At 50.0% G+C, this 16050-nt stretch overlaps 1 protein-coding gene across 4 annotated transcripts in view; it reads right to left on the reverse strand.

The window, feature by feature from the left end:
* Positions 1-16050, reverse strand: part of GGT7 (gamma-glutamyltransferase 7) — a 53482-nt gene that overhangs the window by 34683 nt on the left and 2749 nt on the right. For 2 of the 4 annotated variants that reach the window (XM_005295380.4, XM_065565746.1), the window contains exons 2-3: positions 7903-8129; positions 6046-6197 (exon numbers count right to left, since the gene is read on the reverse strand). In XM_005295380.4, coding sequence (XP_005295437.2) covers positions 6046-6197; positions 7903-8129 — 379 coding nt within the window. Of the gene's footprint in view, positions 1-6045; positions 6198-7902; positions 8130-8898; positions 9556-16050 lie in introns of those variants that run through there. The other 2 variants (XM_024105085.3, XM_042858264.2) reach the window with 2 other exon arrangements.

A 16050-nucleotide genomic window follows, 5' to 3' on the forward strand; every position in this document is an offset into this window, starting at 1 on the left:
CAGAATCTTTATCACCGGTGATGATATAAGAGGCGGAAAGAGCTCAGTCTGCGTTTCAGATCCCAATCTCTGATCTCAGATTTGTAAGCGGAGTACTTTTGATCTACAGGTGAGCACAAGCCAAAACCCTGGAGCGGGGGTGTATTTGAAATCTAAAGCAAGGCCCACATTTTGAAAATGGCCCTATTTTTAGAGTGGGCCAGAGCAAAGTACTGGCTCCAAACACATCAGCTCAGACATGGGGGTGTACAAAATCCAGATCTAAAAGCTGCTGCATGAGCCTATTTCTAACTTGTTCTGGAATCCTTATTAACTCCGATGATGACTGGTCGTTTGTTAAGCATCACGATTATCAGCTCTGCACCACACACACAAAATACAGTTAGTCGTCACTCTTAATAATTTACAGAACAGGGAAAATCCCAATGTCCTTGGCAGATGCCCACAGGGAAAAGCAGGGTTTGCTGTGAAGGCCTGGACTGGGATTCACGAGATCACAGTTCACTTCCCAGCTCTGTCACAGACTTCCTGTGCGATCTTGGCTAAGACCCCAGATCTGTGTCTCAGTTCCCCCTCTATAAAACAGATAGGACAGCACTTTCTTTCTCCAATTCTTTGCCTGTCTTCTCTGTTTAGATTGTAAGCTTTTGGGGGCAGGGACTGTCTCTCCTGTGCATACATTAGGGTGACCAGATGTCCCGATTTTATAGGGACAGTCCTGATATTTGGGACTTTTTTTATATGGACTCCTATTACCCCCTACCCCGTCCCGATTTTTCACACTTGCTATCTGGTCACCCTAGCATACATCCTAGCACAATGGGGCCCCCTTTTGACTTCTACGGCTATACAAACAACAATGCAACTCCACTTTCCAATGGAGTTATTACAGGAACTTGTTCAGTTATGGATTTTACCAGGTTCCTTCAATACAACCTTCCCTTTACACCAATATAGCAGCTCTCTGGGTCCTAACTGTTTATATGATCCAAAAGAAATCAGTTTCATCTGAGAAATGACTTATTTATAATTTCTACCACACTCGGGCTCCAGAATAAACATTTAGATCAAGAATGGTCTTGTGTCATCCTAGGAAATCATGCTTCTGTGTGTACAATGGGGCCTGTTCTGCTGCAGCTGAGATCACAGGAGTCATTTTACATTTAGTGACCCAAATACTCAGAGGGCCACATATCATAATGGGCGCAATCTACCATGCATTAGAAACCATTACAATACATCTAAAAGTTTAACAGCTAAAACCTGGTGGGGGAGATCATGAAGAAAGGTGTGAGACAGTAGAGAGGAAGGTGATGAACACGGGAGCAGCAGCGTTCAAACTAAAAACACCTTCAGAATCAAAAATGTTGAAGCTTTTTTCTGAAAGTGAGATTATTCATTATTGTTGACTATTGCTCATAGATTCAAGACCAGCCTAGTTTGACTTCCTCCTAACACAGACCATGGATTCCACCAAGTGATTCCTGCATCAATCCCTAAAGCTTGTGGTTGGACTAGTGCAGATTTTAGAAGGGCAACTAATTTTGATTGAAAGACTGCAAGTGATGGAGAATCCACATTCCGTGGTACATTGTTCCAACTGCTAATTATTTGTGCATGTTGGCTTAAAATGTAGTTGTTCACTTGATGCTTTAATCCCCAATTAGAACAGGAACTCTGTGCCTTAGGAGTCTTGGGTAAATTGCATATTTCCTAAATCCATTCCCAACTAGTCCGTCCATTTGTGGTTTGTTTTGTTTTGTTTTTTAATCCTAAACAGAGATTTAGTAACAGGCTTTGGGATCAAACCAGGGTTTCCACTTACTACAAAAGATTCTCAAATCCGACCTGATGAGACATTATCAGGTGACAGCATTTATGTAACATTCCCTGGGACTTCCTGGTGTCCTGACGAGCAGAGGGTTCAAGTCTCACTTGCATAACATCTTTTGAAACTAACACCGAAGGGAGGCAGCAGCTCCAGGCAGTAGGCTAGCCTCGGGGGTGGGGAGGTCACATGGGATCCAAGATGGTGCAGTTGGCACTTTCCTCCAGCCCCTTCGCTCTGCACATTCCTCCAGTTTAGATCTCCTTACATTCACTTTGTCCCACCAGGAGTTGAGGGAACCCCCATATAGCAACATGCTGCTGCTGCTGTTGTAACAGGGCCATGATTTACAGGTGTAACAAATCTTATTCAGTCCTCCAAAAACACCAGGACAGATCCACTCAGCATACCTGGGGCAGGGGAATAGGGAGCATTCCACCCCCTTTTAATCTCTCCCGATCCTGGGGGCCAGATCCACCCCTACACATGCTAGAGCAGACTCAGGGCTACTCTAGCTTGTGCTTGCTGGAATTGCCTTCTGGGGACCCTTCAACTGGTCCTGGATCATCAGAGTGCAGCACACTCCAGCCATGCCTCTCTCCTGCCACTGGCCCACCTTAGCAATGCAAAGCAGCCAGAAGGATGGGAGAAAGGATCTGGTCTACCACTGTCACAATGATTTGGAAGCCACCCTTGCCTCCCCCCAGCATGATAGTTTAGAATAAGGACTCAATTGCAACTGTATTGGGGGTGGTGCAGTGGCAAACCTCCGCAGCAGAAGCAGCATGCATGACTCAGGGCAGCATGTGTCAGACTGGCTCCCAAGAACTCTCCCCACACTTCCCCGGCTCTGCTGGCTGCTGCAGAGGGCAGGGCCGGCTTTAGGCCAATTCGACCAATTCCCCTGAATCGGGCCCCACCCCTAAGAGGGCCCCGCGCCCAAGCCCCGGTACGGCGTACCGGCAAGAGCCAGTGTGCTGTTCCCGGGTGGCCCGGCTTCCCCAGAGGGCAATTTAAAGGGCGTGGGGCTCCCAGCAGGGGCTGGAGCCCCAGGCCCTTTAAATTGCCACCACAGCCCCACTGCTGGAGCCCTGGGGTAAGGCTGCGGGCTATTTAAAAAGTCCAGGGCTCCCGCGGCTATTTAAAGGGCCGGGGCGGTGGAAGCAGGGGTGCCCCGGACCCTTTAAATAGCCCCCGAGCCCCGGGCTGCTGCTGCTATCCCAGTGGGGGAGGGAAGAGGAAGGAGCACTTACCGTACAGGGTGGGCTGTACCCACACCCTCTGCCCACACCAGTCCCGCACCCGCTGCCCTGCCCGCAGCCAGCCCCGCATCCCCTGCCCTGCCCGCACCAGCCCCTGTCTCCAACCAGCCCCACACCCTCTGCCCTGCCTGCACCAGCCCCACACCCCCTGCCCGCACCAGCCCCGCTCTCCCTGCCCTGCCTGCACCAGCCCCGCTCCCCTTGCCCTGCCGCTGCCCACCCTGCACCCCCTGCCCACAGCCAGCCCCTGCCACACCCCCGGCCCTGTCTCCAGCCAACCCCTGCCGCACCCCCCTGCAGCCCTGCCCGAAGCCAGCCAGCCCCACACCCCCTGCCCTGCCCACACCAGCCCCGCACCTCCTGCCCTGCCTGTAGCCATCCCCACACCCTCTGCCCTGTCTCCAGCCAACCCCTGCCGCACCCCCCTGCCTGAAGCCAGCCAGTCCCGCACTCCTCTGTCTCCAGCCCTGCCAACCCCTGCCACACACCCCTGCGACCCTGCCTGAAGCCAGCCAGCCCACCCCACACACCCATGTTCAGCCGGCCCTGCACCCCTTGCCCTGCCTCCAGCCAGCCCCTGCCCTGCCTCCAGCCAGCCCCATGTCCAGTGGTGCCCTGCAGTTCCCAGGGCAGTAACCTTGCACACCTGCTTCAATGAGGGAGGGCAGGGAGCAGCTGGGACCCACACATTTGCACACCACTAGGGTGATCAGACAGCAAGTGTGAAAAATCGGGACAGGGGGTGAAGGTAACAGGATCCTATATAAGAAAAAGACCCCAAAATCGGGACTGTCCCTATAAAATCAGGACATCTGGTCACCCTAGCACACCCCCAGGGAGTGGTGGGGACCCACACATGTGAAACGGAGCTCATTTCTAGTTCAGGCCCATCTTTTTAAAAAATAACTTTAGGTAGGGTTAACATACATCCATATTTTCCCAGACATGTCAGGCTTTTTGGTTCTTAAATTGCTGTCCGGGAGGAGTTTTTAAAATTTAAAAATTCCTCCCGGAAAAATACGGACGTATGGTAACCCTATTGGTACAAAAAAATACATACTGTGGCACATCCCTTAAATCAGAACTTTTTATAGGGAACCGGTTGCTAAGAAACGAAAGGCTTTTTTTACATATTTTTTTTTAAGTCATCCCTGACGGGGCCCCGCCAAAAATGTTCGAATTGGGCCCCGCACTTCCTAAAGCCGGCCCTGGCAGAGGGGGTGAGGCCATAGCCCTCTCCCTTTGGGGAGGCTAATACCATCATCAGCACCAGCCTTGAGCAGTCCGTGTGCGCAGGAAGAGCAAGGACAGAGCCTGGCCAGCCTGGTCTAGAGGCACATAGGGGAGAAGGATCTTTGTAGCCTCTCCCCTGCTTTCAAGGCTGTGAAGGGCTCGTCAGGCTCCATCCCTACAATGAGGATGCAGTGGAAGCCTTCCCCACCGCCAGCCGGCAGGTGCACAAAGGAGGCGAGAAGCACTGAGTCAAATGACACTTTGTGATCCCAATTCCTCCCGTGCCCATCCCCAGGGCACAGGCTGCAGCACAGAGAGGAACTCCTCTCAGCTCTCTGGCAAAGCTCTGCACCACCTGCCTGACCAGACTCCTGGCCCCATTGCCCAGACCCGGTGCCCTCCTGGTTCTGCCCCCTCAGCACGCCACCACACCTAGGGTTACCATATTTCAGCAAGCAAAAAAGAGGACGGGAGGAGCCCCGCCCTAGCCCCGCCCCTGCCCCTCCCACTTCCCGCCTCCCCAGAACCCCCAACCCTCCCCCCGTTCCTTGTCCCCTGACTGCCCCCTCCTGGGACCCCTGCCCCTAACTGCCCCCCAGGACTCCACTCCCTATCTAAGCCTCCTTGCCTCTTGTCTCCTGACTGCCCCAACCCTTATCCACCCCCCCACCCCCAGACAGACCCCTGGGACTCCCACGCCCCATCCAACCACTCCCCACCCCCTGACAGCCCCCCCCAGAACTCCCAACCCATCTAAACCCCTCTGCTCCCTGTCCCCTGACTGCTCCGATCCCTCTCCGCACTCCTGCCCCCTGACAGCCCCCCCCAGAACTCCCAACCCATCTAAACCCCTCTGCTCCCTGTCCCCTGACTGCTCCGATCCCTCTCCCCACTCCTGCTCCCTGACAGCTCCCCCCCAGAACTCTCAGCCCCCCACCCCGCTCCTTGTCCCCTGACTGCCCCCTCCTGGGACCCCTGCTCCTAACTGCCCTCCAGAACCCCACCCCCTACCTAAGACTCCCTGTTCCTTGTCCCCTAACTGCCCCCTCCTAAGACCCCCCCAACTGCCCCCCAGGACCCTACCCCCTACCTGTACCCTGACTGCCCAAAACTTTCTCCACTCCCCCCCAAAAGCCCCCCCCCCGTTTCTTGACTGCCACCTCCAGAACCTCCCTGCCCCTTCTCCTGCCCCCTGGCCCCCTTACCCTGCTACTCAGAACAGGGTGTTGGGCTCTGTGCGAGCCGAGCCGGACACGTGGCTGCACTCCCCAGCACAACAAAACCCGGTCCCTGGCCCTGCACAACAAAACCCGGTCCCTGGCCCGGACCGGGCTGCAGGGGAGAGCTGCCCTTGTATCAGCACAAAGTGCTCTCGCTCCCGTTTTGCTACGCTGCATGGCAGAAACCGCTCCCAGTTGCAAAAGGGGAGGGCTGCACTTTGGGCTGAGATACTTGCTCAGAATGCAGGGCGGATCCGGCTCCTCTACAGCTGCTCAGGAGTCCAGCCCGGGACTTTCCTGCAGCCCTCCCAGCCGCTCGCTCTGCTCTGCCGGGGGAGGGGGGAAATCCCGGACATTGTGAGTGCTTTACAAATTCCCCCCGGACGCTATTTTTAGTACAAAAAGGAGGACATGTCCGGGTAAATCCGGACGAATGGTAACCCTAACCACACCGAGCGGGCCCTCTCAGCAGAGGGGAGCACAACGACCGATTTGCACTTACCCGCCGATGCCGGACGTGTGGGGGTTGATTATTCCTGCGCACAGAGCTGCGGCGATGGCTGCGTCCACTGAGGACCCCTGCTTGTTGAGCACCTCAATGCCCAGCGCCGTGCAGCGGGCGGCGTCGGTGACCACGGCACCCTGGTGGAATATCTAGGAGAAGCAAATCCATGCGGTAGGAGAAAGGCAGCGCCGTCTGCTGGCGGAAGGAGCATTTCCCACGCTCGCATTCAAACCCATGACAGGGCCTGGTCTGGGGCCCATAACGAACAAGGGCAGCAGAAGATGGTTTGTGTCTGTGTGCAATTCAAGGGGTTGGTTTTGACCTGTAAATGGCTGAGCAGTTGGATTCCTGACTACACCACTCCTCGTGCTGGAGCTGAGACTGCCCGGCCTGCGTTCTCCTTAGACAAAAGGCCTCCAGCCACTGCTACTGGTGAAGTGCCCCCTGGCCAAATGCTCTAATGCAGCAGGTTGTTCCTACAGCCACGCTGTAGCCCGAGGTATACCGTGTTATGTCACAACCACAACTGGCATCTGGACAAGGCTGAGAACAGCTGGCCTCTTTGTTCTACTCAAACCTCTTCATGTTTTGTACGTTTTCAAAATCCCATAAAAAACTTCTAAGAAAACACAAAGGCAGACACCACAAGCAACCCCCACAGCACGGCCCTCATTTCCCCTACACACAACCCCCATAGCAGGGCCCTATCCCCACACAAACACAACCCCTGCAGCAGGGCCCCCATCCCCCTGCACACACCTAAACACAACCCCTGTAGCAGGGCCTAGCTATTTGTCAAGGATGATCAGGAAACAGTTTGCTTTTACTATGTTCAGCACCTAGGTACAGTACTCTAATTGTGGGCACTCTAAAAATACACCATAGATAGACAGATAAGTGGTTAGACAGACTGCTACCTAAACAGATATCTATTGCAAATGAACTTTGTGCATCAGCAAGAGTCCAAATAATTGAAAGAGCAAGGATGCTCCTTTCCCATTCTGAGACCTGCCCCAGGACATCGAGCCAGGACCTCCCACCTCATTGAGCAGTATGGGGAGGACAGTGTGGTCAAGACCCACTGACACCTGTTTGCGACACACACACCCCATTACACAACATCACAGCACACTAGTAAATGTTCTGTAGCCTATTTTGTCAAAGCAACAAAGTCTTAGTAAAATGGGCCCGCACAGCAGTGCTGCCTTTCCTGTGAAACCCTTGCGGTGAAGTGGGGAGAGACGGCCAGTGTGTAAAATATGAGGTATGGGCAGGGACTAGCAGGGGGTTCCTCTGTAGTTTAAACCATTACACTGCCTAATCCCAGTTAAAAATTATACCCCTCAATGACAGTGTTGCTGGTCTGTATATTGTGTGGCGCACCTATCATTTCGCCCTGTGATTGTCAGAAAAGTGACAATGTACCAAAGGTGCCTTCTGCCTTAATAACAGAGCTGCTCACTACGTTGATTCAGGTCTGGGTTTTTCTCCTGCTTGAACCACAGAGCCAGCCAGGGCAGGATGAGCTGCATTCTATTCTCTCCAGTGCATCATCATCAAAACCTCACAGATAAATCTGGTTACATAATCTCTGTCCACAACGATGATGCAAAAGCAGAGAGAACCCAGCTTGACTCTCAGATCCGGCAGGGACCTTATAGCACTGGCTGGTAGAAAAAGCTTTTGCTGTGTAAACGGTTCTGATTTGATGTGGAATCACTGAGAGGGAATCGGTATGGAGGCTCCCAATCTCAATTCTACAGTCCCTTTTTGGCATTACCAGCATTTGCTGGGTGTCTTAATTGCTGAGAGCAAAGGAGGAAGCTGTAGTAAAAAAAAAAAGCCTCCGCTTACCTGTGGGTCCCCAAAGTAGATCTGCATGATCAAGGCCACCGTGACTCCCATCGCAAAGGTTAAGCAGGCTGTGATGATCACAGTCAGCCCATCCTGGCGGCAGCTGCAGTCCGCAGAGAATGGGTCTTTGCTGGTCTCCCGCAGTGGCGAGACATCCTGGCTGCCCATCTCCGATGAAGATGACGGCAGGCGCTGGAGGCGAGCTGATTTCAGGAAAGAATCTGGATCTTCAGAGGCAGGAAGGAAAGGGAATGAGGGTTAGGTATTGAGGAAGCTTGGGTTCTTATTCAAATGCATACGCTGAACTAGCATTACATCTGTACCCGTTCCAACAAAGTGATTATCTTCCCTATTGAGCTTTCAATAGATTTTCTGGCTCAAATACTGCTCTGGGTGGTTTTACTCCTACCTTTCTTTAACACTCGTTAGCCTTAAGGGGACTTTTCCCTGGAGATGGTGAGATTTAGACAGGTAACTTGTCTGAATTTTGTTTGATGCAGCAGACGAATGGACAGACCGAGGGCACCTTTTAGGCTTGGTTGTAACACAGATCCCATGTTATTCTGCTTGCAGACCAGTCTCAGAAACGCTGCAGAAGATGCAGGTAAGACCAAAAACCCATCATTATTACTTGGGCGCTGTGCTTAAGGTAAAGCAACTTCATCAAACGTACTCACATCAAAATAGTAGAGGGAATAGGGAAACTCTACCTACCTGTCTGACTATCTAGGGTACATTAGCGGTTCACAGCAACTCAACTAAAGCTAAAGGCATTCAGGAGGCAAGGAGACTGTTTCCTTTCCCACTACTTAAGGCTTTCGAACAATGATGAGGAGAAATGCAAAGTCTGGTGACTCAGTTTAATTACAATATCAGAAAAGATACATCCAATAGAAGGAGGCCCTGTGTCCCACTGCCAGGCTTTAACTGGGAGGAAAAGGCCAGAACAGCAAACAAAGTGCACATCTCTTCCACATGATTTTGAAAACAATTTACCTTACTGTTCAATGTCCTTCAAATCTATATTTTCTTCATCTGTTATTTTCACAGGGGTGATGATTGTGAGAAGAGCCTGCACAGCGGGCATTACCTGGGAGTTAATAAACACTTGGGACTGGGCCCGACTCAGCTGCTCTGTAAATCCTACTTCAAACAGAGATTTATATTCACACTGGCCAGAGGTGTGGTGTCACCAGCATTCCTGCTCAAACACACTCCAGTTGGCTGAGATGCGGTCATGTGCTCAAAGGAAATTTTACACCATTCCAAGGCTGACCACATTATTTACCACTTAGTCACCATTGGGTGACTTTTTTTTTTTTTTACTATGTCCTAGCCAGTGATTGGCTGAGATTAATTACATGGGCCTATCACACCCAATCCGATTATCTATGGTCATCTAAGAGTGGGACCTTTCAGTGGTCTCTGGTTCCTGTCCCTCTCCGGGTGGTTCTGGGGGCAGTCAGTATTAGAGCTGTTACAGTCGTCTTCCTTATGCTTCCTCTCTTGTTCAGGTGAAGCAAGTTCCTCTTGAGTTGCAAATGCTGGCATCGTCAGAGCTCAGGTGCAGCCAGGGTTGCCAACAGTCTCTTATTACAAGGGACGTCCCTTATTTTTCCATCTCTGTACAACAAGATTGGGAGTTGCTGAGTGCTGCAAAAAGCAGCAAGAAATATCCCTAGTGATGGTAGGTAAGTACTGCTTATTGATAATAATAATAATGATTATACATAGGGTCAGATTCTCCTCCCGCTTATACCAGGTGCTCACCAGTGAAACACTATTGATTCGAATGGGATCACTCCTGGTTTGCACTAGTGTGAGAGGAGAGTCAGGCCCAGAGATGCCTTTGGAGAGTGATTGTGTAGCAGGTACAAAAGTTCCTGGACAGCATCCCAGCCTGGAGGATGCTAGGACATGCTCAGCAAGAAACCAGCATCAGAGTCACAAGAGGTGTTCTGCAGAAGTGAACTGGCTGGCAGCACCTAGAGCAGAGAAAGGGTGTGTGTGATGGGGGGGAGGACTGTGGACGGAAGAGAAGAGCCGTTCTCTTGTCCTGTGATAAAAGGCTGCATATTAACTGGAGAACAAGTTAACAAGTAGAACGATTGGCTCTTGGTTCGAATATGTGATCAGCAGGCCTCCTGCAGCTGAGTACTATCTGCAACTAGCAGTCATTTGTATTAATCCAAGGGGCAGCGCAGGGTTCCACGCATCTCCCTGGCAAAGAGAGAGAGGCACCGAGCTGCCACCAGTCACTGCAGGGGGAAGGGACTGGCCAAGAGGGGCCTCTGCCCCTAGGGGTCTAGGCCAGGAGCCTTGAGACATTCTCTGTCAGTCTGTAACTGTAGCTTTTTTTCCCTCTTGAGCCTAAAGCTATTTCTGTGGGATGAGCAGATTGGGATGAGGGGACCTGGGTCAGCAATGCTGAAGCAGGTTGGCTGGGGCAGCCCAAGAAAGGGGAGGGAATGGGGTGGAGGGGTGATCTGGAAAATAATAAAAAACCCCAAATATAACAAGTTGTGTCCCTCTGCCTTTTTATTTCACTCGTATGTTGTCTGTCTGGGACTGTCTGTCAGTCTTGCCAATGTGGCTTGTAAACTCTTTGAGGCAAGGCCTGTCTTTTCCTATATGATTGTACAGCACCTAGCCCAATGAGGGCCCTCATCCTGATGGGGGCCTTTGGGCACCACTGTAATATAAATGATTAATAAAATACAGAATAATAATATGCCTCAACTCCAGTCAGTAACTAACTCAATCAGCTAAGAGGGAGACTGGCTGCTGGCAGCCTGGTCTCTGCCCCATCCTCAGCCCCATTTGTCAGGGAAGCCGGAATAGTCCGGGGCTAATGTTAGGCTGTCCCTGCTCATCCTGTACTAAGGACACATTCCCCTGCCCTCACGGATGGGCTTGGCTCACTTACTAAGCCAAGCTGAACAGGTGGAGATGAAAGGCCCCAATTAACCTCTTAATGTCTCTACCAGCCTCCTTCCAAGTGCTTCTGGGGAAGGCAGCAGTTATGAGTTTCCAAGTCCTGTCTCATTCCTGACATTTTAAAACCACTAAGCCAAATTGAGACCTGGGGTAAACAGGTGCAACTCCACTGGAGTCAGGATGGGCCCCAATTCTAATCTCAGTTACACTGCAATAAACCAGGAGTAACTGCACTGGAATCAATAAAGTTATAGCTTCTTACACCAATCTCACCGTAACTCAGGAGTAAGGCCACTGCCAGGGCAAAGCATGAGAGATCAAGCTTGGCCCACTGTATTTATTTACCAACTTATAAAAGAACCCTCATCCCCTAAGGCAGGGGGGGCCCAACCTACCGCCCACAAGTCATACACAGCTCACCAGAGCATTTCATAAGATCCCAGCCTGCTTCGACACAACATGCTAACAGCCGATTGATTCATTAGCTTTTTGTGATAGTGTTTACATCATGTTTCCTGTTTTCTATAATTGATACACATTTTAGGCACTTATTTCTTTATTTGTTTTTAAATAGGTTGTTTCTGTGTGCAGTATTGTCTATCTAAATACATACAAAACAAAACGAACAAACTAATAATCAGTACAGGTGACTTTAAATCTTATTGAAATCTTATAGAATCTGTTTGGCTCCCACAAAGTGGTGAATCAATCGGCTGTTAGCATATTGTGTCGAAGCAGGCTGGGATCTTATGAAATGCTCTGGTGAGCTGTGTATGGCTTGTGGGCGGTAGGTTGGGCCCCCCTGCCTTAGGGGATGAGGGTTCTTTTATAAGTTGGTAAATAAATAGGTTTATGTGGCCCTCCTGTGTAATAAGGCTGGGCACCATAGCCCTAAGGTCTAAGCACCTGTACAACCTTCAACCAAGACATGACTCGTTAATAGTACCAGACAGTAGCTCAGTCAAAACCCTCCTCCTGCATTTCATCTCTAGAGACCAGCGCTGCAATCCTGCCTCAGGTCACCCATGGAACCGTGTTTGATGTTCTCATCTGAGTCCCCAGTGGATGTTGGTCCATAGCAAAGAAACCCCACACAGTGCAACACAGCTGGGTGCCTCTTCTCAACAGGAGCTCAAGATGGACAGAGTGAGTCAGGGCTGAGGTGGGCGGGCAGTGGCTGTGTATAGGCTGGGACAGTGGGAAGAGGCCAAGACTGGAACATCAAGGGGTGCTGCAGGTCAGGATTGGGGTGCTTTGGCAGAGCTGTGTGGAAGCCCAGAATTGGAAGAGTAGAAGGGCACAGGTCAGAAGTGCAGCGCATAAGCTGAACTGTATGGGGGGGCCACAACTGGACTAGCAGGGGAGGTAATTGCTCTTGTAGAGCTGGGGCAAAAGTGGGGGGCAAATTATGCACATCCCCTGGCTCCCACCAGCATTCACACTTCTCTCAATTCCACCAGCACCACATTCACCTATGGCAAGAAAATCAAATGACAAATACCGATGCTCTCTTACTTGGAGAATCAAAGTAGCAGGAATCTCTGTGCAAAACCATTGGTGACTCCAATCTCAATGCTAAGCCACGCTTCTCTTGTGCTACTATAGAGCTCTGGAAACAGAGACTGCAGGACTGAAAATTAGACCTCAGCCATGCCTATAGTTGGGATGACAGAGCTCAACACATGCCCCTTTCTTTCCCCAATAAAACCCAGACCCTCAGCTCTCCTCCTACCCCTGCTCAAACACTGCCCATCACTTTGGAAGACACCCTCCTGTGGAGACTTTCACGGCAGACAGTTACACCAGGGCAGGCCATTTGTTCCTTGGGGTCCCAGGAACTTTGACACCCCACGTATTATACACACAGGAGTGGGGAGGAGAGGTAAGCAGGTGAATGTGGGAGGGTTTTGCAACTGAAAAACGGGATTTGAGCACTTGTCAGTAAGGGGAATTTCAGCAACTGGTGGGGCTTTGGCATCTGTCATGGGTGGGTCTGAGAGAGCCAGGCTGTGGAGCTGGTCCCTAGGGAGGGTCCACAGGGAGCCAGTGTTCAGAGGAAGTTGAAGGTGAATGTAGGGAAAGGCTGCTGCCAGAGCAGCACCCTCCAACAGATAAGGCCTGGTGTAACCACCCTTTAGCCCAGGGGTTCTCAAACTGGGTGTGACCCCTCCGGGGGTCCGGAGGTGGTTACATGGGGGTCGTGAGCTGTCAGCCCCAAGCCCAGCCATGCATGGGGCTGACACCCCAGAGCCCCTCCAGCCCAGATCCACCCTTACCCCCGTTCTCCTCCAGCCCTGCTCCTCCTCCAAAGAAAGGACACCAAAATAGAAATTTGCCCAGAGTGCCATTTTTCCTAAGGCCAGCCCTGGGACTGAGACAGCATTAGAGGGTTTGATTAATTCAGCTGCTGAATAAACTGCATGAATGTGTTTTTAATTTATAAGGGGGGGGGTGTCACACTTAGAGGCTTGCTGCATGAAAGAGATTGTCAGTACAAAAAGTTTGAGAACCACTTCTTTAGCCCATACAGTATTGGCTTGGCCCTGCACCGCTCAGAGCTTTTAAACCCTGTGTCACTCTGCAGCTTTTAATCCTTGTTTCCCCCTGTGACAGGCAAATAATCCGAATACTGGGTGGGTGCACAGTGCCTGCTATGCAAGGATCTCAGAGACGTTCACAGGCATTAATGAATTCAGCCTCAAAACACAACTTGCAGGCAGGGATGCTCTGGTACCCCACTTTAGAGATGGGGAAACCAGAGCATAGAGAGATGACCTTGGGCCAGTCATGTCACACAGGATGTCCATGGCAGAGTTGGGAACAGCAGCCTGAGAGAAAGGACACTCCAATGGTTTGGGCACTAGCCCAGGAGCTGGGTTCAATTTCCTGCTCTGCCACAGACTTCCTGTGTGAACTTGGGCAAGTCATTTGGCCTCAATTTCCTATCTGTGAAAGGGGGATAACAGCAATGCCGTGCCTCACAGGGATGTTATGAGGATAAAAACATTAATGATTGAGAAGTGCTCAAATAATGTGGTAATGGGAGGCCATATAAATACCTCAGTTAGAATCTAACCCTCCTGACTCCCCACACTGGAGCTGCCTGTCTATAGGCTCAGAAAGATGGCGCTTGTCCGGTTCCATCTGATTCTCACTGGAAGGTGCTCTTCACAACCACAGGAAATACAATTTTTATTAAATGAGAGCTTAGATTGGGCAGACAACGAAGACCTAGATTACCACTTCCTCAATTTGCCAAATAATGTCTCCTTCTTGGCATTGGTGAGTGCACAAGTAGATTTTTCAAAGCCACTTGATGTTACATTCATGTAAGCGTTTATATTTTCATTTATACAGTGGAATAGGTGAGTAGGAACATAAAACATTCAAAAATGTCAGCTGTGCAATTGTGTAACAGATTTCTGCATGAAACTACTGCAGCACGGTGGGGAAATTCAGTACCTGTGCGCACACATAGCCAGATTTGCATGCACCACCAGGATAATGGCACACATCAAATCATAGCAGGCTGTTGGGGGAGGGATAGCTCAGTGGTTTGAGCATTACCCTGCTAAATGCAGGGTTGTAAGCTCAATCCTTGAGGGGGACACTTAGGGATCTGGGGCAAAATCAGTACTTGGTCCTGCTAATGAAGGAAGGAGGCTGGATTCAATGACCTTTCAGGGTCTCTTCAAGCTCTATGAGATAGGTATATCTCCATATATTATAAACTAGGGCTGGACGGGGCCTCAAGAGGTCATCTAGGCCAGCTCCCTGTGCTGAGGCAGGACCAAATAGACCTAGACCAGGGGTCGGCAACCTTTCAGAAGTGGTGTGCTGAGTCTTCATTTATTTACCCTAATTTAAGTGCCAGTCATACATTTTAACATTTTTAGAAGGTCTCTTTCTATAAGTCTATAATATATAAACTATTGTTGTATGTAAAGTAAATAAGGTTTTTTAAATGTTTAAGAAGCTTCATTTAAAATTAAATTAAAATGCAGAGCCCCCCATAACGGTGGCCAGGACCTGGGCAGTGTGAGTGCCACTGAAAATCAGCTTGCATGCCGCCTTCGGCACACGTGCCATAGGTTGCCTACCCCTGACCTAGACCATCCCTGACAGGTGTTTGTCTAACCTGTTCTTAAAAACCTCCACAACCTCCCTTGGAAGCCTATTCCAGTATTTAACTCCTTTTTAGTTAGAAAGTTTTTCCTAATATCTAACCTAAATATCCCTTGTTGCAGTTAAGCTGATTACTTCTTATCCTACCTTCAGTGGCCCTGGAGAACAATTCATCACCCTCCTCTTCATAACAGTCCTTAACTTATTTGAAGACAGTGATCAGATCCCCCACAGTCTTCTTTTCTCAAGACTAAACATGCCTGGTTTTTTAACCTTCCCTCAGAGATCAGGTTTTCTAAACCATAGTCATTTTGGTTGCCCTTCTCTGGATTCTTTCCAACTTGTCCACATCTTTCCTAAAGTGTGACACCCAGACAGGACACAGAACTCCAGCTGAGGCCTCACCAGCGCTGAGTAGAGCGTGACAATTACCTCCTTTGTCTTACATACGATGCTCCTGTTAACACACCCCATAATGATGTTAGCCTTTGTCACAGCTGCATCACACTGGTGGCTCATAGTCAATTTGTGACCCACTATAACCCCCAGATCTTTTTCTGCAGTATTACTGCCCAGCCATTTGTAGCTTTATATTTCATTTTGCTTCCTAAGTGTAGCAATTACCATTTGTCTTTATTGAATTTCATCTTGTTGATTTCAGACCAGTTCTCCAATTTGTCAAGGTCATGTTGAATCCTGTCCTCCAAAGTACTAGCAATCCCTCCCAGCTTAGTGTCATCTGCAAATTTTATCAGCATACTCTCCACTCCATCATCCAAGCCAGTAATGAAAATATTGAATAGCACTGAACCCAGGACACTCCTGTGGGACCTCACTACATAGGTGAGGCATGAAATTGTGCTTACATTTTGCACACACGATATACCTAAGTTTTTGAAAAATCTTTCCCATAGATTCCAAGGTAAAGTAACTAAGGGGACATTTCTCTCTTGGGCCTGAAAGTGAGTGCAATCTGGAATGGCATGAAATGAAAATGGATGATGAAAACTTAGTAATTTATTAGAACATGATCAAGGAAATGAAAAGGTAAAAACTGTGACTACTTGCAAATTAGCTTTCAGTCCT

This window comes from Chrysemys picta, chromosome 13 (assembly GCF_011386835.1).
Source record: "Chrysemys picta bellii isolate R12L10 chromosome 13, ASM1138683v2, whole genome shotgun sequence".
In the NCBI taxonomy this organism is placed as follows: Eukaryota; Metazoa; Chordata; order Testudines; family Emydidae; genus Chrysemys; species Chrysemys picta.